Source organism: Ailuropoda melanoleuca, chromosome X, assembly GCF_002007445.2.
Source record: "Ailuropoda melanoleuca isolate Jingjing chromosome X, ASM200744v2, whole genome shotgun sequence".
In the NCBI taxonomy this organism is placed as follows: Eukaryota; Metazoa; Chordata; class Mammalia; order Carnivora; family Ursidae; genus Ailuropoda; species Ailuropoda melanoleuca.
Window position 1 is genome coordinate 39,770,203 of NC_048238.1, and position 24,051 is coordinate 39,794,253.

The 24,051-nt window shown below is 45.5% G+C and overlaps 1 protein-coding gene and 1 long non-coding RNA gene across 7 annotated transcripts in view; one reads left to right on the top strand and one right to left on the bottom strand.

Moving 5' to 3' along the window:
• The window catches only part of SLC9A7 (solute carrier family 9 member A7), a 124,114-nt gene that overhangs the window by 35,105 nt on the left and 64,958 nt on the right, over positions 1-24,051 (bottom strand). For 5 of the 6 annotated variants that reach the window (XR_004622392.1, XM_034649423.1, XM_034649424.1 and 2 more), the window contains 7 exons: positions 15,727-15,832; positions 15,253-15,394; positions 13,441-13,546; positions 11,907-11,995; positions 11,701-11,814; positions 8,833-8,944; positions 5,286-5,439 (listed from right to left, as the gene is read on the bottom strand). Coding sequence is in view for 5 of the 6 variants with exons in the window: in XM_034649423.1 (XP_034505314.1) it covers positions 5,286-5,439; positions 8,833-8,944; positions 11,701-11,814; positions 11,907-11,995; positions 13,441-13,546; positions 15,253-15,394; positions 15,727-15,832 (823 nt within the window). In the remaining variant the exon portion in view is untranslated. Of the gene's footprint in view, positions 1-3,407; positions 4,184-5,285; positions 5,440-8,832; positions 8,945-11,700; positions 11,815-11,906; positions 11,996-13,440; positions 13,547-15,252; positions 15,395-15,726; positions 15,833-24,051 lie in introns of those variants that run through there. The other variant, XM_034649427.1, reaches the window with a different exon arrangement.
• LOC117797433 lies at positions 11,961-21,632 on the top strand. The gene is made up of 4 exons (XR_004622393.1): positions 11,961-12,095; positions 19,288-19,465; positions 21,005-21,111; positions 21,462-21,632. It is a non-coding gene; the product is annotated as an uncharacterized LOC117797433 (long non-coding RNA).

Genomic DNA, 24,051 nt, shown 5'->3' on the forward strand with positions numbered 1-24,051 from the left:
TGACTGAGCCACCTGGGTGCCCCATGAAAGAGATATCTTAACAACCCTATAACTATTAAAGAAATTGCCTTCACAATGTAAAAACTCCTGAAAAAGTAGTCTCCAGGACCGGATGGTTTTACTGGAGAATTCCATTAACCTTTCAAGATGAATTAACGGCAATTCTACACAATGTCTTCCAGAAAACAGAAGAGTAGGGAACATGTCCCAGCTCATCTTATGAGGCCAGATTACTCTGATACCAAAAATAGACAAAGGCAGTACAAAAAAAAGAAAACCGTAAACCAATATCCCTCATGAACACAGACCACAAAAATCTTTAACAAAACAATACCTAATAGAATTCAGCAATATATAAAAAATTTATAAACACCACAACCAAGGGGGGTTTGTTTTAGGGAAGCAAGGCTTGTTCAATATTTGAAAATTAATTTAGAAAAGGGGGGTGCCTAGGTGGCTCAGTCGGTTAAGTGTCTGACTCCTGATTTCAGGTCATGATCTCAAGGTCTTGAGATCGAGTCTTGCATCGGGCTCCATGCTGGGTGTGGAGTCTGCTTGAGATTCTCTCTCTCCCTCTGCCCCTCCCTCCCACTTATATATGTGCTCTCTCTCTCTAAAAAAAAAAAAGAAAAAATAATTAATCAATGTAACCCACCATTTTAACAGGCTAAACAAGAAAAATATGATCATATCAATAGATACAGAAAATGCATTTGATAAAATTCAACACCTGTTTATGATAAAAACAAAAACTCTCAAAAACCTAGCAATAAAAGGAAATTCCCTCAACTTGATGATGATGAACATCTACAAAACCTTACAGCTAATATTACACTTCTCGGTGAAAGACTGAAGGCTTTCCCCTTAACACTGGAAACAAGGCTAGGATGTCAGCTCATGTCACTGTTACTCAACATCGTACTGACAGTCCTAGCCAGAGCAGTAAGTCAAGAAAAGGAAATAAAAGGTACACTGGTTGGAAAGGAAGAAGTAAAACTGCCTCTGTTTGCAATTGATATGATGGTCTATGTAGAAAATCCCAAAGAAGTTACAAAACGAAACAAAACCAAACCCTTCTAGAACTAATAAATGAGTTCAGCATGGTCACAGGATATGAGATCAACATACAAAAACCAGGGCGCCTGGATGGCTCAGTCGGTTAAGCATCCAACTCCTGAGTTCAGCTCAGGTCATGATCTCAGGTCATGGGATTGAGCCCTGCATCAGGCTCCGCGCTGGGCATAGAGCCTGTTTAAGATTCTCTCTTTCCCTCCCTCTGCCCCTCCCCCCCCATACAAAAACCAACTGTATTTCTATATCCTCACAATTAACACATAGAAACTGAAATTAAAGACAGATTAATATTTATAACTGCTCAAAAAAGACAAAATACTTCTATCTAAATCTAACAAACCATGTATAAGCACTGTATGCTGAAAACCATACAACAGTGATGAAGGAAACCAAAGACAATCCAAATAAATGAAGAAACATGCCACGTTCATGAATTGAAAGATACAACATAATAAGGATGGCAATTCTCCCCAAACTGATATATAGGTTGAATGCAATTCCTGTGAAAATTCCAGTGAGATTTTTTTTTAGAGAGATGAGCTTATTCTAAAATATATGTGGAAAGGAACTAGAATAGCTATGACAATTTCGAAAAAGAATAACGTGGGAGGGCTTGCTCTACCTGATGTTAATGTGTATGACGTAACTATAGTTATCAGGACAGTGTGTTACTGGTGGAGGGCTGAACGCATTCATCGATGGGGCAGAACAGAAACAGACCCACGTGTATACAGTCAACTAACTTTTGGCAAAGGAGCAAAAGTAATTCAATGGAGTAAGACTAGGTTTGGTTTTTTTTTTTTTTAAGATTTCACTTATTTATTTGAGAGAGAGAGGGAGCACAAGCAGGGGGAGTGGCAAAGGGAGAAGCAGACTCCCCACTGAGCCGGGAGCCTGATGTGGGGCTCTATCCCAGAACCCTGAGATCATGACCTGAGCTGAAGGCAGACGCTTAACTGACTGAGCCACCCAGGCGCCCCAAGACTAGTCTTTTTAACACAACACCAGAACAACTGGAGGGTCTTAGGCAAATAAAATAAAACCTCAACCTAAACCTTGCATCTTATATAAAAATTAACCCAAAATGGACCATAGACTTAAACGTCAAGCATAAAACTAAAAAACTTGCAGAAGATAACACAGAAGACAATCTTCAGGACCTAGGGCTTGGTGGAGAGTCCTCAGATGTAAGGCCAAAGCCATGATGCATAAAAGAAAAAAAAAGATAAACGGCACTCCCTCAAAATCGAAACTTCTGTTCTATGACAAACTCTAGTAAAAGGATTAGAAGACAAGCAGCAGCCTGGGAGAAAATATTTGCAAAGCACACCTCTGATGGAAGACTAGTATCTATAATAAAGAACTCTCAAAACTCAATTAAAAAACAACCCAAACGATCTGATTAGAACACAGACAAAAAGTTTGAACAGGTGTTTCACCAGAGAAGATATATGAATGGCAAACAAGCACACGAAGAGAGACGTTCGATATCACCAGTCATTAGAGAAATGCAAAGTACGGCCACAGTGAGGTATCCCCCCACACCTATTAGAACAACTACGATGAAAAATAGTGGCAACATCGAAAGCTGGCAAGGATGTGGAGAGACTAGATCTCTCCTCTACCCAGTCACACACAGAGTCATTTCCTGCTCCCTCGCTGTGCGCTAGCCGCTATGTTCTAAGTGCTATCTATGCGTTACATCAATATTTCCACAACAATACAGTTATACTTGTGTATACAGCTTGTGTGCCTCAGGGAAAGCTGCCCACACTCTCAGTTCTGGATAGGATAGTTTCAATGACCCAGTTCTGAAAAGGGTTACCAGAAGTACAAAATGTCACAAGTCAACTGTCCCCTCTCAGGGGGAAATTATTTGGTCCTGTACCTGTGTGTAGTGTGTGGGAGGGCTTCTAACCTAGTGTGCAAAACAAACATGATTTAATCAGGCTCTGAGCAACCAGGGTGCCTACTGTGTGACCAGACAAACAGGAGCAGAAAGTAATCTCAGAGGGGCACCTGGGTGGCTCAGTCGTTAAGCATCTGCCTTTGGCCTGGGGCATGATCCCAAGGTCCTGGGATCGAGCCCCGCATCGGGCTCCCTGCCCCGCTGGAAGCCTGCTTCTTCCTCTCCCACTCCCCCTGCTTGTGTTCCCTCTCTCACTGGCTGTCTCTCTGTCAAATAAATAAATAATAAATAAATTTAAAAAAAAAGAAAGTAATCTCAGAGGTCAATCTTGAGATTCTTTTTCTTTTAAAGATTTTATTTATTTATGTGAGAGAACGTGAGAGAGAGAACAAGCATGAGCAAGGCGTGGGGGGAGGGGCAGAGGGCGAGGGAGAAGCAGGCTCCCCGCTGAGCAGGGAGCTGGATGAGGGGCTCAATCCCAGGACCCTGGGATCAAGACCTGAGCCAAAGACAGATGCTTAACTGACTGAGCCACCCAGCGCCTGTAATCTCGAGATTCTTAAAGATTCTCCATAGCTTTCAGGGTAAGCCTCCTTTCTTATCCTCATTCTAACACAGAACAAAGATGGTACCATTGTACGTGTCAGGTTTAGAGCCAAAAATCTGTTCATTTTTTTCTTTAGGTTCATATTCCCATGATGAATTAGTTTCCCTAACCCAACTCTTGGGATGCAAACCAGGACACCGAAGTTCTGGTCATCCCGAATTTCATGACACAGAGGCAGCCCCTAACACCGTCAACCTTCTCACAGGTGGTAGATCGAGCACGGTAGTTAAGACCGCGGACTATGGGGCAACACTGCGGGGGCCCAAATCCCGGCTCGCCCACCTCAAGCTCTGGGACCCGGGCAGGTTGTTGCTCTGTGCCTCAGTTGTGTGCACTCTACAGTGAAGATAATAGTAGTAGCTTCTCTATGGGAACGTCACGAAGCTGGTCTTCATGTAGGCGTGGTGTCTGGTACAACGCCTGCATCGCACAAGTGTTAGCTGTTATGCGACTGCCACCGATCAGCCCCACGTAGCTTCTGCAGACCCACAGGCATGTGAGGTTGAGAGTTGCTAGCCCAGAAATGGTGCGGCTGGCAGAGGCCAAGCCCAGGAATCCCTGCCTGCCATCCAAACCGAAGTCCTGGATGGGACCTGGTAGAGGGAAACCTTAGAGTCAGGTGTTGAAGACTGTTCTCCGCAAATTCCAGTTTTCTCCTAAATTCCAGTTTCCCCCCTGACTCTAAGGTTTGACTACGAGATCTTTGTAGGTTCTGTCTGCTCCAAGCTACGTATGCTCTGCCGCTGTCAGTGTGGGGCATTTTATATTTCAGAGAAGGGAATGTGAGCTAAAAGCCAGCGGAGAAAGAAAAAAAAAAAAAACCAACCAAAAACAAAACATTGCCACCTTGTGGCTTTTCAGGGAATTCGCCTTCATACCCACGCACGACCCTAGCGTTGTCTCGTTCTGACCACAGTCTTCCTCCGTAGACCCCACACTGAGCGAGGTGGTGGGAGCGCCCCCAGTGGGGCACAGCACACACAGAGAGAGCTGAAGGGGCCTGCAGAAGATCTGACAGCTTGCCTTCACTCCGCGTCAAGGGAAGCTGAGGCCCAAACACACGAAGGGCTTGCCTTGAACCAGAGCCAGACTTCGGCTCGGGGACTCCTTACCCTAAGGTACTGGAGCTTGCAAGCACCCTTTGGGATTCAAACGCTCTTTAAAAAAATCTAATTTCGGTCAGGGATCTCTGTCCTGACACAGCTGCAAAACCACAGGGAGGGGACATCCATGAGGCCACAACAAATGAGGGTAACGCAGGAAATGTCACCTCTTTTGCGTGACAGCGTGAACGGTTTCCTCCTAGAAACAAAACTCGAAATGCCTCTTTTCATTTCTGGTGGAGGAGCTTGTTTTGAAGGCCGTAGGTGCGATTTCAAAGGAATGTGAGATGCCAGACGTTGCCAGCTGGGACGTCCATTCTCTTGCCTGCAGCTGTAAGACTTTCGCATTCCTGCCCTAGTGTCACTGTTCTAGTAAGGTCCAGGTGTTTCTGAGGCCTTGTGTTTTCGTGCTGAGAAATTTTCATGCCCACCTTTTTTTCTTGTGGAAAAGTCAATATTCTGAATTTTTACTTATGGCTTTTTATTTTCAATCCCTCCCGCAAACCAAACCAAACCCCGTAAGAACCTTCCACACACTAAGCTGTCTCACCCCCTGGGTTAGATGCCAAACTGGCCGTGGTTTCAAACCGACCTTATGTTAAGCCATGACAACATGGGCGTCGTGCCTCCACCGATGATCCAGACGGTGAAGAAGACAATGAGGAGGGTGGTCGTGAACATCATCTGGCGAGCATAGGATGCTGTGTCTCGGATGGCCAGCGCGAATGCCATGGCCCCCCGGAGGCCTGTGGGGACCAGAGAAGAAGATTTGGTTATAAGGCCAAATGACAATGTGTCCTCAAATCCGCTGCTGCCACTCGGGGCTAATAAACCAGGTCCACGTGTGCTGTGGGAGTCCAGTTGTCTTACTGCGAAAGAAGATATTTCAGGGAATGCAGTTTTCTCCTGTTGGCAAGTTTTCTTTTGCAAAATGCCCTAATGTAATGAGAAAAACACTGCACTACTTTGTATGGCACGTTTTGAGACAATAACAGATTCTTATTACTGAAATAGTTCACTTGCTGGTGACGCAAAGTAAAAAGAAATGTAAATAAGAAATAATAACATAAGCTCTCTCGGTCTGTGATCCAAGCATCCAGTCATTATAAACTGAAGCAACAGGCCAGGTATGAATATGGCAAATGCGTACTTGTGGTCTGTGTGCCGTGAACCACAGAACAGTTCAGCGTTTCCTTAGCAAAGCCACACGGAGATGTAACGATATAACCCGATCTACATCAGGCATTGGCAACTTTTTCTGTAAAGGGTCAGATATTAAGTATGTTAGGCTTTATGGGGCAAGGGGAAAAACCAAGGATACTGTGCAGGTACTGACATATAAGAGAAAAAACAGATTTCCCCAAAATCTTCTCGACAAAAACCAAGAATGGAACAATAGTAACTGGGTACAATTTGTTGTAATACAGGTGCGTTAATCAAAACAATGGAATTCTTTTGGAGGAGGAGATGTCACTTGATTGTATTTCAAAGTTAGTGTCCCCTATCATCACACAGACTGTACATGTCCATCTGTAAAAGCCATTCTTAGCCGTGAAGTATATGATTTGGCCCAGGAACTACAGTTGGCTGACCCTTCATGCACATTAACGGGTTTTAAGATTAAGCACCAAATACTTATAGTGAGTACAGCACAACCTACAGAGAGGTTGAATCACTATGTCGTACATCTGAAACTAACGTGACATTGTGTGTCGACTATACTAAAAAAAACCCCCAAACCCTGCGAAACATAAATTAAATTTAATTTTAAGAGCATATGTTTTGATCTACATAGTGCAACACTCACAAAGGAACTGAAACAATTGTGAATATTTCTTAATATATTCACAAATATTTGTTCTTATTTTATGTGAGTTCTCATATTTTCATCTTGCATTAGATTTTATTTATGTTACATTTAATAAAATGTTGTTTTAAAAAAAGATTAAGCACACACATTTTAAGGTTTGCCTTTGTAAGCTCTTTTGTTCCTTCTCCAAAGCATGCTCATCATTTGTTTTATAGCAAATCCATGGTCTTTAATAGGTACCTGGTATAAATTCCTGTTCACCGGGGGGGGGGTCGACTGTGTATATTGTATGAGAGAATGAAAAGTTATACCCACTCTATCTGTATGGTTTCCTACCTTTCCAGATAATTTTGCAAATTCACTCATCTGAGAACTTCACAACTCACTACAGAATGATTCCAAAAAGTGACATGAAAAAACAAAGTTAATGTTTTATATTAATCTGTGCTAGGGAGATGCTTATGACGTCTAGCTCGCTCAACAGCCAGCTTTGTCAACAATCAATATTTCAGCCTCTAAAGGGATGTTGTCTCAAAGAAGAAAACTTGGGGGTCAGAGAGAGACAATGCGTGCTATATTTGTCTTTATTTTATTAGGTAAACACTGTAAGAGATATGAAAGAGAAGCCTCGGGTTTTTCATCACTTTGAAGAACTGAGTTCCTTTCGATGGTGAGATTGCCCCCGGCAGGAAATAGTTTTTACAGGAGATATCTTTAAACAGCTCTGTGGACTTCTCAGTCTTTTAGTACAGGAAATAATGAACATACTTCAAGTGCATCTAGGTGACTGAGCTGTCTCGAGCTGGTGTTGCTCTTTTCCAGCAGCACTTTCTTGATATGGAAGGAGGATCTCGGCATGCCCTCCTCAGAAACTTCTAAAGCTGCCCAGCTGCTCCTGAGTCAAGCCTAAACTCTTTGGCACAGTACTGGGGCTTCTCTGTGGTCCAGACTCCAACAGTGGAGCAGCCTAGATGCAATTTTCCTGTCCCACCTTACCCTCCTTCTGCACTAGCCACCGTGTCTTACAGTGAAACCACATTGCTGCCCTTCCTGGAAAAAGCAACGCCTGGCAGTGCTTTCCTGCTTGTCCAACCTGCTGCCTCGTGAGACCCATTTCTGGCAAGCCCAGGTAGAAGGCTTCCCCCTTGGTAAAGATGGCCCTAGGCCCGCCTCTTCTCCACCGTGATTCCACACCTTTCATGTGCAGTGCGCCACCCTCTCTCCAGAGGAAGCTAGCTCTTTGCAAGGAGGCTGTCTTGGTCTCCTCCAGAACCCAGAACTGTGGCTTATAAAAGTGGATGCTCCATGAACGTACTTCCGAATGAAAGGCACTTGCTGTGGCGGGCTGCCTATCTCAGTGCAGACGTAAGCAAGTACTACGCAGAGCAAGCGCTTCGCTGCGCAGCGCCTGGTGGTGAGAGTTCTGGAAGGCCCTGAGGCCCCAGAGAACTACGATGTTGCAGTCGAGGGCGGCTACTCACTTTGCCTTTTGCGCAGCCCCTCCCCATCCCCGCAGAGGACAGAGGTACCTTGAAGGATCACTGTGGCCTTCTGCCCCACCATCTCCTCCCTCTGCTCCACAAAGATGCTCTAACGTGGGGCTCGTCTATAATGCCTGATGCTTTACTGCGCCGTCAACTCATGCCAATGGCTCTCTCCTTCCTTTACCTCCACATATTTTACTGTCCTTGGTCCCCTCGGTGGCTTCTGCACATTTCTCAGCTTTACAGGAGAGGGGGGCATCTGGGAGACAGTGTACATCAAGCAGAACGACCACTGCTGTTAACTTCCGGTTTGGGGCTCATCTTGTTTATGCAAGTGGTTTTTTGGGTTTTGTTTTGTTTTGTTTTAATGCTTCAGAGAAAGCTGGAGCTAGGAGGAACCTCAACTGACTAGCTCAATGTCATTATTTTACAAGAGTGGATACTGTAGCTGGGAGGTACTGAGTGACCTGGCCTGTGTTCTTTCTCATTAAAGACCTACCTCCCTTCTAATTTTAGGTCTGGAGCCCTTCTGGAAGATTAAGGGTTATGAACATCTACCAGAAAACAATCAAGCACTTTAAATACTTATACACCTCCGGGTCCGTGCGAGTGGCAGAGATAAAAAGGAAGATGTGGATATTTTAGGGGAGAATGTTCGCATTTGATAGTATGGTTTGCAAAATCAATATTAACTCTAACATGTACATCAGTCCACTCAGCACTGCAGGGGATGCAAAAGAACCGGGACTTTGAACTTCTCTTTATGAAACTTATCGATTATATTTTAATCATGCCAACATTCCTGCCGAATAAAACTCATTCTCTTTACGTGTATGGTTTTTTACCTGAAAACATCATCATGTGCTGAAAGTTCCAGCCAATCTTATGCCTCCTGCCCAAGTTGAGGAAGAAGGACAGCGGGTAGATGTGCGCAGCTCTGCCTAGGAAGATGGCGACCTGGCCACCAGGTGGAGGTTAAGGACCCAACAGGTTTCTAGAATGGCACCTGCCCACAGCCTCTGGTGGAGCAGAGAATTTTAGGGATGCTGTGACACCTCATGAGCAGGAGATAACTGCACGAAGATTAGGATGGTTGCACAAGGCAGCCAGTCTGTCCAGTCTCCCTTGAAACAAGTCTCAGCAACAAGTGGGGATTCAGCCAGACAACTTTCCCAACCTCCTGGCTCCCACCAGAAGTAATTCCTAACCTGTTAAATGTGCTGTTGTAACTTCTTTGTGCTGTTGAAACTTCTTTTTTCAAAAGAGTTTATTTATTTATTTGAGAGTGAGAGCACGAGAGCAAGAGCACAAGCAGAGGGAGAGGCAGAGGGAGAAGCAGGCTCCCCACTGAGCAAGGAGCCCAATGCTGGGCTCAATCCCAGGACCCCGGGATCATGACCTGAGCCGAAAGCAGACGTTTCACCGACTGAACCACCCAGGCGCCCCTGTTATAACTTCTTGATTTAATTAAGCTGGTGTGGACCAAGTCTCCCATTGCTCTAAAAATGAGTCCAGAAATAAGCTCAGGTACCACGGCAGGGGTTGGGGGGGCTGCACTGAGAGGAGCAAATAGTAGCTTGGGCTCCATGAGAAGGAAAGTCACATGAGGAACAAACGCCTAATGTCCAGGTCAAGTGGGAAAGAGCCAGTTTCCTGGGTAAGAGCTCATAAGCTTCAGCGGGCAGTAAACAGTAGGGGCCCAAAAGGACCGGGAAGATGCTACGAGTGAGAAACTTGGTGCGGAAACTTCAAGTACTTGGGCCATTGAAGAAGCATTCCTATTCCTCACAAGACTCAATGTGAGGGGGAGACTTTCCGACCCAAGTGGCTCAAATGTGACACATGGAAACGGGGGAGTGTGGAAGGGGAGCTCTGCTGTGGAAAGCGAAGAATTCAGGGAAACGGGTCATTCGTCACTTGCTGAGTTTAGAATAGGGCCCAGTGGAGAGCTGCCCGCTGCCCTGGTCACAGAAGGAAACCGCCGTGGGAGCCGTGGGGACAGGGAGCTTCCGCTTCAGCTGCAGCTGTTTCGGGCAGAAGCGAGGGCGGAACTGTCTTCTGCCTTCTCCAGGCTAAAGGACTGACTGTTTTTTCTGCTTTGAGCTGGGTTTTTTTCTTCCCCCTTTGGTTCTGGGTTGTGTTGTTTTGTTTTGAACAGAAGGAAACAGGTAGTGCTTAGAAAGCACATTCTATCCCAGAAGCCATGCAAAGGTCCTCAAGTGGTAAGCGGCCTTCGGGATTCCCAGGGGGCCCGGCTGGCCGCTGTCCCCCTGCCACCCCAGCAAGGCCCTCCTCCGTAAACAAGGGCTGCTGCGCTCTCACTAGCTCTCCCGGGATGCTGTGATAGGAATACAAATCCAGGGGACAAGCAAGGTCTTTCTAAATCGAGAACGAGAATGCTGATCCCCCAGAGTTTTAGCTGTTAGTCTGGAGAGTGTGTAAATCTAACAAAAACAGCCCCGGTGAAGCAGATAACACTCTAACCAGAAGGCCCCCCACATGGCAATGGGCCAAGGTCACTATCGAGCTGCTTGGTGAGTGTCCCCTAGTCCTGTACCATAAATGAAAAGCCCAGAAGAGAAAAACACTACTTCTTTTTTTTAGGCTACCCAGGGGCCTCAGACAAGGCAAGAGTAAATGCCCAGCAACAGGGGACGTCGGCTCAGTATTTTGAAATCCAGGCTGAGCTGGACGGCTACTGTTCCAAGCCCCAGAGAAGTTCACGTCAATGAAAACAACAGGATCTGAGGCCAAGCGAGCAAAACTCTGAGCTGTTGATCAACTGCTGGGCATTCACATCCTTCCTTTCTTGAGAGAAGCCAATCCCTAAAACTGTGTCTCTCTTCCAAAAACTGCGCTCACAATGGAACTAAGTCAGGGAAGTCAGGGAACCAAGTATTTTTCCATTTTGTCTTTTCCTCCTCTCTTTTTTTGGGAAGAAAAAGGGAGTCTTTTCCACGGTGATCTATCACAGCAGGGACGCTCCAGTGAAAGTGTGTTCATTGCCTACAGGCTTCTCTGGGCAGCGCAAGAAGAGCTGCCTGCACCAGTGTGCAGTGGAGAGCAAGAGTAAAAGAACCTTCAGGTCTTCCAAATCGGGAACCTCCCGGATTGGCATTCATGCAGCAATGAAATATAAATGATTCTGGGACTGACACAGTTGCCAACTTCCAGATCTGCTAAGAAGGGTGCTTTACGGGGCAGCCGGGTGGCTCACTCGGGTTGAGCATCTGACTCTTGATTTCAGCTTAGGTCATGGTCTTGGGGCCCCAGGATAGGGTCCATGTTGGGCTCCGTGCTCAGCGCAGAGTCTGCTTGTCCCTCTTCCTCCCCCTCTGCTCCTCCCCCTGCAGGCATATGCACACGCGTGCTCTTTCTTTCTCTCAAATAAATAAAGAAATAAAATCTTTAAAAATAAATAAATAAATAAAAAGCAGGGTGCTTTACGAAACAAGCTACCACCTGCCAAACACCCGTGCAACAGAAAAACCATCTTACACAGAACATGCAGAGAGGACAACCTTAGATCAATGCTAATCCTTAGATCAAATACATTTAGCTTCACGAACCGCGTCAGCCTTCTTTTTCTCATCACAAAAACACCACCAACTAGCACTGGCTCAGTCACCCACCCAAAACAGAAGTTCTTATTATAGCTTCCCCAGCAGTGGTCACCTGTCCACAGAGAAAACAGTAGAACCAAAAAAGGATACAAAAGCTCCAATGATGAAAACGGGGCTGAAAACGTGCTTCTGGAAGGTAAACAGCGCCAGGCCCATGTAGGAGAAGATGAAGTTCTCTGCCAGGAAGTGTAACACCTCAAAGAGCTGCACAGGATGGGAAAAGGAAGCTGTAAACCCTGTGGGTCTCCTCCCTTGTATTCACAGGTAACTCGTGAGGACCCAGAGCTCACTCTCACCTGCTTCGTTCGACTTCTTGATTCCACCGACAAATTGTTGTAGGTGTAATGAGCCTGTGTGATTCCACAGAAAAGGACAGCCACAACGCCTGGTGAGAGATTTAAAAAAAAAAAGAAAGAAAGAAAGAAAAATCAACGGGGAAAAAAAAGAAGCAGGAAAAAAATCCCCCGCTGAAACAAAAACTAAAGGTAGGCAAGCCCAACATATCTAACTTCCTGAATAGTTTGGAAAGTTTCCTATTGCTGAAAGTTCCCCCGCCCCCACCTTTCCTTCTTCTGACTGCCCTCCTTCAAAGCCAAGGTCCCTGACTTCCCTTCTTGCTCCAGTTTTAAGGGCATTTTCTCCACTCCTCTAAACTCCCGCTGAATTTGGCATTTAGCATTCATTCTTTCAAAGAGGCTGTGGGGCACCTGGGTGGCTCTGTCAGTTGAGCATCCGGCTCTTGATTTCAGCTCAGGTCATGATCTCGGGGTCATGGGATCGAGCCCTGTGTCAGGCTCCACATTCAGTGGGGAGTCTGCTTGAGAGTCTCTCTCTCTCTCTCTACCCCTACTCTCTCTCAAATAATAAATGAATCTTAAGAAAAAAAAAAAAGAGAGGCCATGAGGGCTCGTCATACCCTTTTGTCATGTTCCTTTCTGTTCTTAGAAGCAATGAATTTAATTGCAAGCAAATGCTTTCTACTTTTGCATGGTCCAGGGCTTCAGACAAAATGGATCCAGGGTACTGTGTCATTTATCTAAGCCTTGGTTACCTTGATTTCTGATTAATGGCAACCATTTTGTTGTGCAAGACAACTGACGTACCCAGACCATACCTACAACATTTATAGATAATTGCCAAGTTTTAAAGAAGTGGGGTATTTTATAATGATGCATATAAAGATATGTTGCAGTATTTTGAAAAGGGGATAAAAGGGCTTCCCAACTACCTGGATTATGTATAGCAATTGTACTTGAATCTTCTAGTGGAAAAATTCAGTAATTTTTTTTTTTTTGATGAGAGAATGCGAAGAACTAAAGCCACAAGGTTACTCATACTAATAATACATGAAATTGGCATCATAAAAACACAGTATTGAAAAACAATGATTAAATAGACCAGAGAGGAAACAAAGACAGACTGTGCTCACGTTCATCTGAGTAGAGACAAAGTTGCCCTCACAAGCATACAGATTTTATCTGCTGTCTGTTACTGTTTTGAAAGCAGCAGCCATCTAGGGGATGGAGGGCACAATTAAGAGGTTCATAGATTCAGTAACCTTTGCAGCTAAACATCTACTTGCAGTTGGGAGGAGTGAGTACTCGGAGACAACTGAGCTTGAAACAATAAATTTCACCCTTTAAAAATGTGTGGCTCTGGGAAACAAAATTATTCCTAAAGCAGAACACCAGCCTTGCTCAGCAGTCCTCCGTATGGACATTCCGTGAGCAGTGAATCAACTCCATGCAGCGGCTCCGCGAGCTCCCCTCCAGCTCGCACAGCCCTCGCTACAGGGAAAGGAAGGGTAGCCCAAGGGTAGGGAAAACCCACCTGTGAACCCACAGGCTTCCGCCAAAAGGAAGGTGCTCCAGGACATCAGGAAGAAGAGTGCCGTCTCCAGTAGGGGGAAGCAGTGCAGTTTGGTAAACTTGGTCACGTGGGCCCCTGTCAAGGAACTTGGCTCTGGGAACAAGTTACTGGTGCCCCCAAGAACCACACTTGGTGAGCCCAGGACCCCCTTCTCTAAGGGCTATCCTTCTCCTTCAACTTTGCTTTTGGGGGCCGCAAAGCTGTTGCTCGGTTTTTAAAGTAATAGAAACCAAGTTTTCGAGTAGAAAAGAGGTTCCCAAGGGCTGGGAGAGAGGAGAAAGGGGGATATTGTTTCTGTATGGGATGATGAGAAAGATCTGGAAACAGATGGTGGGGACAGTTACACAAACAATGTGGATGTACTTAATGCCACTGAATTGTACACTTAAAATGATTAAAGTGGCAAATTGTGTTATGTGTATTTTATCACAATTTAAAAAAATAATAATGTAACATACCCAAACCCATTTACTAGTACACTTCAAGTGGGTGAATTGTATAGTATGTGCATTTTACCTCAAAATGGAGCTTTCTAAAGCAACCGGAAATAGGTTTTCTGTGCTCCTTGCAATGCCCATGGCTCTGAGGGGCATGGTCTTGGCCTGAGGGGTGACTGGCAGGTTCGTTCTAGCAGTGCTGGGGGTACCTCAGCCAGGCCTGGGGAGGGAGACTAGGCTGGTGAGACTCTGACCTCTGTGGGCTGCCATGAACTGAGTCCACAGCTGGTGCCTCACCAACGCATGAGAAATGAAGAAATAAAATGCACAACGCTGGGTGCTGGGGTCACCTTCTGGGACCAGAGAGTTCCCTCGTAACACTGCCCTTCCACAGTGGGCCAGCATGGAACCATCTCATGAGTGCTTTCACCAAGCAGGGCAAGTCCCCAGGGCATCACAAGGGCCTCTGTGAAGAAATCACCTAGATCCGTGCTGTCCAATATGGTAGCTACTAGCCACGTGTGTTTACTAAACACTTGAAATGGGGCTAGTCCGAATTGAGAGATGCTGGAAGAGCAAAATACGTGCCACACTGCAAAGATTTATTCTAGAAATTGCATGTACAACATCTCAGTGATCATTTGTATACTGATTGCAGGCTGAGAGGACATGGCTGCCGTCTGTGGCTCCCATTGCGTTGTACTGAACGGCAGGGATCTGAATGCCGCTGAAAGAACATATGATGAAGGACTCTGCACACCTATCGAAGGGTGCCCTGCTCATCCCACTCTTCGCTTTTATGTTGGTTGGTTGGCTTTTTAACTAAATATGATACAATCCTTCACTTAAGGAAGGCCACCTTGCAGTAATTCCCACTGCTGGCACCAGGTAGTTACGGCCACGGTAGCCCGAGTGACCCACAACAGCAGAGGGCAGGCTTGAGGCTCAAGTGCTTCCCAGCCTGCTCCCTTCAGGCCTCCTGCTCCCCAGCCTCCTCCTGGCTCTTTCCCTCCCTCCAAAACCAATGTCCCCACCAAACTCCCATCTCCAACTGGTTTGCTGGAGGGAGAGAATGCAAAGGTGGGGACAGCGCTAAGGCTAGAGTCACACTCCCAAACATTTTCTCAAACTCTTAGCTAGGTACAAACTCGACTGTCATGTTTCACCAAAGGGATACATTTCAGGAGCCCCACCCCCACCCCAGTGGAAGCATCCATTTAACATTCATTTCTGGAAAAAAAAATCATTTCTGAGAGGAAGAACCAAGACCTTGTTCTTCCAAGTGTCCTAGCACACCATCCTACCCAGGCAGGGGGAGAAACCACAGAAAGGATATTAGAGCAGTCACAACGCCCGTCACGGCTCCCATGGTAAAAGAGCCACTAAATATACCTAGAAAAATGCCCACTGATTTAAAAAAGGCAGCAGCATCAAAGGCATGTGTGTTCAGCCCCGCTGGCTGGTAGGCAACAATAGACCTGGGGTTTAAAAAGAAGAGAGAGTTAAAACAGAGCATGCTGCCTTTACACCATGGTACCTAAAAGGGTTGGCAAACGTAGGTATCTACACTTAGCCCAGCGCTCCCCGTGCTGTATGCCTATAACCCGCGGCCATCGTGTTATGCTGGCATCAGCATTCCCAGCGCTGCCAAGTGCGCAAAGCAACATAACTTTATCAACACAGCTGATTAAACTCATTTAGAAAAACACCCAGTTCAATCTTCAACACTTTTAAGATAAGCCTCTGAATTGAGCCCAAAGCATTCTGGAAGCCAGAGGCTCCCTTCCCGGGCAGAAATACTGTTACTTACGAGGACAGGACAATGGCAACGGCGTCATTTAGGACACTTTCTCCAAACAGAAGTGCATAAAGGTCCACGTCTGCGTGCAATTCGTTAAATATTGCCAGTACAGTCACTAAAGATGGGCAAGAAGCGTATCGATTAGTTTCAGCTTAAGCCACTGGTGACAAATGTAGAGAGGTGATTCCTACTTTTGGCGGGACAGAGTGGTTTGGGAGACAAACGAAATGAAAATGACAGTCTTCCTGATTTGAATGAGGTCTGGTAGGAGTCTCGGTTCTAAGAACATCCCACCGCAACCCCGTGCTTTCCACTGCAATCCCATCACATTTTGAAAAGACCTCTGTTACGGAACCTTAAAAAATAATCACAGTGAATGTGATTTGGCTCCGCTGGTAGACTGAAATCTCTTTGAAGGCAGAAACCCTTTACCCACTGACCACTGTGTTCCCAGAACCCAGAATAGGGTCAGGGCGCAGACAAGGCTTTAACAAAGGTCTGTGAAATAATGAAAGTCTTCTTTTATGACAGACCAGACATAATTCCACTTCTCATAGCCTTCACAGTTCTTAGACATTGAAAAACCAGCAATTCTTCAGATGAGCAGCTCTTAAACTTTTGGTCTCAAGACTCCTTTATACTCTTAAAAACTACTGAGGCCCCTAAAGAGCTTTACTTTTTGTGGGAAATAGTTATTGATATTTACAGTATTAAATAAAACAAAAAATTTAAATATTTATCTATTTAAAATGAGGAATAAACCCCATCATAAGTTAATGTATTTATTTTCAAAAAGATTTTATTTATTTATTTATTTGAGAGAGAGAGAGCACGAGAGAGCATGAGTGGGGGGAGGGGCAGAGGGAGACGCAGACTCCCCACTGAGCAGGGAGCCTGACTCACGGCTGGATCCCAGGACCCTGATATCAAGAGCTGAGCCGAAGGCAGATGCTTAACCGACTGAGCCACCCAGGAGCCCCTTAACATACATATTTTTAATGAAAAATAATTATATTTTCCAAAACAAAAAAATTACTGAGAAGAGAGCCATTTGTTTTACAGTTTGTCAAATCTCTTTAATGTCTAGATTAATGGAAGACAGATGGTTCTCTTATCTCTTTCTGCATTTGACCAACAGATAGTCAATATCACATGCTATGCAGCCTCTGGAAAACTCTACTGTACACTTGTAAAAAAATGAAAGTAAAAAAGACAAATAATGGGGGCACCTGGGTGGCTCAGTCAGTAGAGCATTCTACTCTTGGTTCTGGCTCAGGTCCTGATCTCATGGGTCGTGAGATTGAGCCCCACATTGGGCTCTGCCCTCAGCAGGGAGTCTGTTTGGATATTCTTTCCCTCTGCCCCTTCCCCCACTCGCTCTCTCTCTTACCCTCTCTGTCTCTTAAAAATAAATAAATCCTTAAAAAAAGACAAATAATATATTACTATTTTTATTAAATGATTAAGTTAGTTTGGCCCTTACAGTCTCCCTGAAAGCCTTTTGGAGTTTCTCAACTTCGGTACTACTGGCATGTTGGGCCAGATGATGATTCTTTGTTGTGGGTGGCTGTCCTGTGCCTTGTAGGACGTTTCGCGGCATTCTTGGCCTCTACCCACTAGATACCAGTAGCACTGCACACTCCCCATCAATTGGGACAAGCAAAAATGTCTCCAGGCATTGCCAAATGTCTCCTGGGGGCAAAATCACCCCCCGGTGAAGAACCACTGTCCTAGATATACTCAGGCAGGCAGGCTCCTCTCCACACTCACACCCAACTACCTTCTGCTTTGCTCGTTTCCACCATAAGGACTTTAAAAACTCGCCTCCCCAACTTCCCCTGCAGTGTGCATCACCTCTTCCTGCCTGGAGGAGCGTGGAGAGGCTGGATGAAGCGTCGTCATCTCGCCTCCACTGGGCAACAAATGTGTATCTGAAACACGAGGGCAGTGCCCTAGGAAGGCATTGTGCCCGGACACCTGATTGTAGCAGAAGCCATGGTACCAGCTGAGGGCCATTAGCTGAGATAGACAGCTATTTGCTTAAGGCTCATGTTGTTCTGCTATTTGCAACCAAAGGCATTACTAATGGACACAATTAGAAAACAAAACCAAACAAATATTTACCTTTGTGAGTTCTTACAAGCCAACCCCTCTTGTAGCCATCACCCAGTTCAGGGTACGGGATTTTGCCAGCCCCCTTGGAAGCCCACCTATCTGGGCTAATTTCAAGCCCCTTCCTTCACTCAAATGTAAACACCAACCTGCTTTTATAGTAATCGTTTTCTTGCATTTCCCTACAGTTTGATCACCTCATGTATACTCCCTCACACTACTGCTTGGTTTTGTCCATTTTTAAATTTATTTTTTGAAATAGCTTTTTTTACATCTTGTTTACTGCCTGGGTTCCTTGTCTGTTCCTTCCTGTCAACTCTTTCCACAATGCCTATCGTTTACTCCTCTCAGTTCTGAATTTTCCAATCCCGATGTATACAGTTCTTTCATAACTTCTATCATTTTCTGAATCTTTTTTTTAAAAGATTTTATTTATTTGAGAGAGAGAGCACGCAAGCAAGTGAGGTGGGGTGAAGAGCGGAGGGAGAGGGACAAGCGGACTCTGCACTGAATGAAGAGCCTGATGCGGGGCTGGATCCCGCGACCCCCAAGATCACGACCCAAGCGGAAACCAAGAGTCTGATGCTCAACCAACTGAGCCACCCAGGCACCCCCTGAATTTTCTTTACCTTCTATTGGAATATTAATAATATTCTGCTTTGGTAGCCTATTTTGCTGATATTATTTATTTGCAACTTTATTATTCAGAGGGGCTATCTTCATTTTTTCTTGCAATAGTCTTGCATGAAGTCCTATCTGAATCTACTTCTGCTGCTCATTCTAAGTGAGGTGGGGAGGGGGAAGGCCCAGACTAGCTTTCCTCCTTTCATGGCTCTAGGGCTCCCTCTGCTGGTTTTATGCTGAAGTACCAAAAATGTGGTCTCTTGAGTGTAGCCACCCCCTCAATACTCATGAAATCTCCCTCCTTTGGTCTCTTCCTCCATTGGTATCTGAGCTTGCTTTCTCCTTTAATGCCCTGTCACGCAGGGTCTGTGGTCCTTAGTGGTTCATTTTTAGGGAGTGGCTCTGTCCTTCCCGAGAGATTTTTTTTTTTTTGACCCCTGACCGCTTGGGTCACTTCGGCAGGCTTGCACCTCCTCCAGTGTCCTCGCTGTCACCCACGGATTGCAGCCTGTAAAGTGCCTCCCAGTTTCAACTGTTGTTATCCAATACACATCCTTTTGAGGGTGAATACCTGGGGGAAGTACCCTGGCAGTCAAAAGGATCAGTGGCCTCCTCTTCTCCCCTTCTATTTCCTCCTGCACAGCTGCTGTTCCCACCCCTGAGTCTCACTGCTGCTCGTGGTTGGATCCCAGCAGACATTTGGGGATTCATGGGTACTCAGTCAGCTAGTGGTAGCTCTGTGTTTTTTCTTTTGCTGTCCTGCTTCCTCCATTTCTGTCAGGGGTTAAAGAAGATTCCAAAACTACATTGTCCCCCTCATGCTTTCCTTTTCAGAAACTTTAATTTACTTACTGAGAGTAAGCAAAGAACAATCTGGATAGGAAAGATGTCGACTCTATCATGAGGCTGCTCCAGGTAATTATACATCCACGTGCTCAAATCACTATGGGGGGGCGTTGCCAGAAGCTACAGTTCCTGGAGGACATGTCATCTTCATAACACAAGGCACAAGGTCAGTCTCTTTCATCCATCCTTAAGTACACTTTATCAAGTAACACGACAGGAAAAACCTTTAGGGATTTGGCTACAAAATTCTTATTCTGTGAATTATTTGTTACATGAACAGTATCTGTGGCTCCTTCCAGAAAACCTGTGGGGATGAATTTTATCTGTCAACTTGACTAGGCCGGGGGGGCCTCAGATATTTGATTAAACATTATTCGGGGTTTGTCTGTGAGGTTTTGGATGAGATTAACATTCGAATCAGACGACTTAGTAAAGCAGATCGCCCTCCCCAGTGTTGGTGGGACTCATCTGATCAGTTGAAGGCAGAGTAAGGAAGGATTTGCTCTTGCTGCCTGTCTTCCAGCTGGGACAATGGTCCCCTCCTGTCCTTGGACCCAGACTGGAACTACACCATTGGCTTTCCTGGTTTTCAGGCCTTTGAAGAGCAGATCTTGGGACTTCTCAGCCTCCATAATCATTACATGACCCAATTGGTTATAATCATTCAATCTTTTTTCTTACTTTCTCTGTGTCCACACACACACACACCTATTTATTCTGTTTCTCCAAAGAACCTGGACTAATATAAAACCTTTATTCTAGCAGTTTATTATCATGTGACATAAGAATTATCTTGTTTGGGGGCACCTGGGTGGCTTAGTCGGTTAAGCATCTGACTTTGGCTCAGGTCATAATCTTGAGGGTCCTGGGATTGAGCCCCTTGTTGGGCTCCCAGCTCAGTGGGGAGTCTGCTTGTCTCTCTCCTTCTCCCTCTGCCCCTCCCCTGCTCGTGCATGCTCTCTCTCTCAAATAAATAAAATCTTAAAAAAAGAATTATCTTGTTTTAACCCAATGTTGAAGAAAAACTAACAATGCTAATAATAACAGCAACAATTAATAAGGACTAACCATGAAGCAGGCACTATGATAAACATTTTACAATCTCATTTAGTCCTCATCCCTAAGTGGGTAGTACTATCATTTCCCCTAATTCAGAGATAAGAAAACAGGCCCTGTCTGATGGGCTGCTTTCTGCTGCAGCATCAGAACTCCTAAAATCTCAGTGGTTGAACCCAAGCGAAGTTTTACTCATTACTCATATGACATGTCCCCTGGGGGTGGGCACCCGAGGCCTCTGGTCACATCGGTCACTCGGGGATTCACGACTGGTGGAGGCTAATCTCAATGAACAGAGCACAGGGCTGGCAGCCCAGGAGACCTGGGGCCCAGGACTTTATCATTCAGGATCCTGGCAGGAAAGAGATAACACCCTCGAACTGAGCAACTTGAGAAGTACTTAATGAAGGGAGTGTTTATAGAAATGTGGGAAGAGTATGGGAAAACCGCAAGAGAGAGGACAGGATATGCCACTGAAAACAGGGACTCTCCTATACTATCCCTAGGCCCAGAGGGTCCAGAGAAGGCGTGACGCCTGAACCAGGAGCCGTGTAGAGACGGTCACCTGATGGGATCTGTGTCCTCTGATCAAGGGACACAGCCAGCCCGAAGGAGCCCACGTCTCTATCCTCCTTCCATTTTCCCACAGGTACTCCCCTATGGACAAATCCAATGGGAAACCAGAAGGCAAAAGAACCTGTGAAATCTTCCATACAAATCAGCCTCCTGGCGCCCAAAGGAGGGTGGAGAAGGGTGGTGAGTAAATCTGGAGGGGAAAACAGAAGCCATCCCACACAGCCACCAAAGGGTTATGAGAACTTAGCACACAGCCTAGTCCAAAGATTTAGTGAAGCAGGGTGGGGTGGGGTAGGGGGGTTGAGCGCCATGGTTTTCCAGAGCCCTTTTGACTTTAAGCACCATTTTCCTGAAACACTATAGTTCACAGTAGTAAAACAAAACAACGTGCAGCTAGCTCGCTTACCCATGACAAGAAAGGCTTGCATAGTTCATACTACTAACAACGAACACCTACATGGCCCCCGTCTGAATTTGGCTGCTCTGATTTTCAATTTCTCATTCTCCCTGCCCATCACTTTATAAAACAGCGGTGACAGACTGGCTGGCTCAGGAGGGGCGCATGGGGGAGAGTACACAGACTGCCCCCCCCAGTGGGACCCTTGAAATCACAGACAGCAGGTTCACCAGGGCTGCCTCTAACTGGACACGGCCTAAGAAATGACAATGAACTAACCGAAGACCTTGGGTACAGGCATCTAAAAAGTAGTGGGGAAAAATAAAACGGCAGATGTAGGAAGAAGGAAAATTCAAGAACCTGAATTTGTTCATTCAACGAACGAACTTCGCTGGAACACTTCAGCTGTGTAGGAAAGAGCACTTAGCACCTGCAAACACTCAGTACCAAGTGGCAAGTACGGTTATGCACAGCACAGACTTGACTCCGGAGCTGCGGGAGCAGGTGGCTGAGGAGGGAGGGCGGAGTGTGTAGGCAGGTGGCATACTGGAACTGAGTCTCAAAGCATAAGCCAGAGAATGAGCAGCCTGGGAGATGCGACTAGAGGATTACTCTCCGACAGGACCGATCACGGACTCTGAAGCCTGTGAGTAGGCCTGAGCGGCCCGAGGGGCGTCAAAGTGACAGAATTAAAATGAGAGGAATCACTTCGTAATGGTGTGCGGGAAGGAAGAGCAACTCATTTTCTCTGGTAGCTGCTAGAGACGTGCTCTGGGGGGAAACGTACATTGTCCTTGGCTGAACTGTGTGGGTCCGTCTAAAGTAACAGTCCACGTGGCACCCTTGACACATAACCACAGAAGGGAGATGACTGCGGGTCACAGAGCTGCCTCCACCACCCCGCACATAGGGTGCCCCCTTCCAGGGGAAGACCGGAAGACTGGTGTCTCGGGCCAAATATGATGTAATCAGGGACAAGGACTCAGATTCCTTCGTATCCGTCAAGACCACCACATATCCCGATACTGGAATTTTGGTTTGATGCACCAGGCACAAGAAGTCAGTTTGGTCTTACGGTCCCTGCTAACTCTGTACTTAAGTTTTTATCTCTTTTATGGCCCAAGTTTTCAAACAACTGATTTTTAGGAAGCTGGTAAAAGACTTTTAATTTACAAAAACAGTCTACATTTCAAAAAGATTTCCATTAAAAAGCAGTTAATGTCCTGGTGTTTAATAAGTTTAAACTTTTAATTTTCTAGAACTTTCATTCATATAAAACCCATACTGTGCCAATCTTCACAGGCCAAACAACAACGGTGTGTCATGGTGATGCCTTCATTAATTTCTACCACAGCATGGACACACTAAAGGGAAGTAAACAATTAGGAAGATAATCTGAATAAACAAGCCTTTCTGTCAATTAAATGAAGCAACACTAATAGGTCAGAAAACAATATCAGTGAACTTTATATTACGCTAACCTCCTTTTGCTTATTGCTGGTACTAGAGTAAGAAGTTAGTGATAAAGTTACAGATGAGGGGGCACCTGGGTGGCTCAGTCGGTTAAGCATTTGACTCTTGGTTTCAGCTCAGGTCGTGATCTCAGGGTTGCGAGATCGAGCCCCATATTGGGCTCCATGCTCTGTGGGGAGTCTGCTTGAGATTCTCTCCCTCTCCCTCTGCCCCTCTACATTTCTCTCTCTCTCTCAAATAAATAAATCTTTTTTAAAAAAGTTACAGGTGAGTATAGTTAGTAATATATTTTCAGAGAGACTAAACACCTTTCTTAGACTTACACTGAATCTTTTTCTCAATAGACACGTATTTGGAGATAGTCACAGACATTGTAGTATGAAAATAATAAAGCTATTTTTTGAGAGCTCTTTAGAAACATGTTTGAATTAAGTGATGACCTGTTATTTATTTTTAAAAAAACATGGGGTGGTGGGGTGCCTGGATGGCTCAGTTGGTTAATGTCTGGTTCTTGATTTTCGCTCAGGTCCATGATCTCAGGATCCTGGGATTGAGTCCTGTGTCGAGCTCCGCACTCGGCAGGGAGTCTGCCTCAGGATTCTCTCTCTCCTTCTGACCCTTCCCCACCCTGCCCCGAGTGGTCTTTCTCTCTCTCTCTCAAATAAATAAATCTTAAAAAAAAAATGGGGGGGGTGCCTGGCCAGCTCAGTCAGAAGAGCATGTAACTCTTGATCTTGGGGTCATGAGTTTGAGCCCCACACCGAGTGTAGAGATTACTAAAAAAATAAATAAATAAACTTAAAAAAACCTGACTAGCAAAACCAAAAGGACAGATCATTAAAAGAACATGGGGAAACCAAAGAAATCTCTGCCTGACCAGACGTGGATAAAGACCAACATGGTTAGCAGATTCTATAGCCAGTGCTTTACATGTGTTAGTTCATTTAATGTTCGTGATAGCCCAGGGAGATAGGTATCCCTATTCCTATTTCATGACTGAGGAAACTGCCACAGAGGAAAGAAAGTGTACCCAGGCCACCTGGTCAGTGAATGGCAGGTCGAGGACTCAAACTCTGACCTGCAACTCCACATCCCACACTCTTTTTCAAAAACCAGAGTGCTTCAACCAGCCAAGTCTTTGATCTCAATTTACTTAGTGCTTGGAATAAATTATGGCAGTAAGAGAGGTCAATGGTTTTTGGAACAGCGACAGTTTTCAGAACCAGACAACTGTCTAGGGCTGTACTATC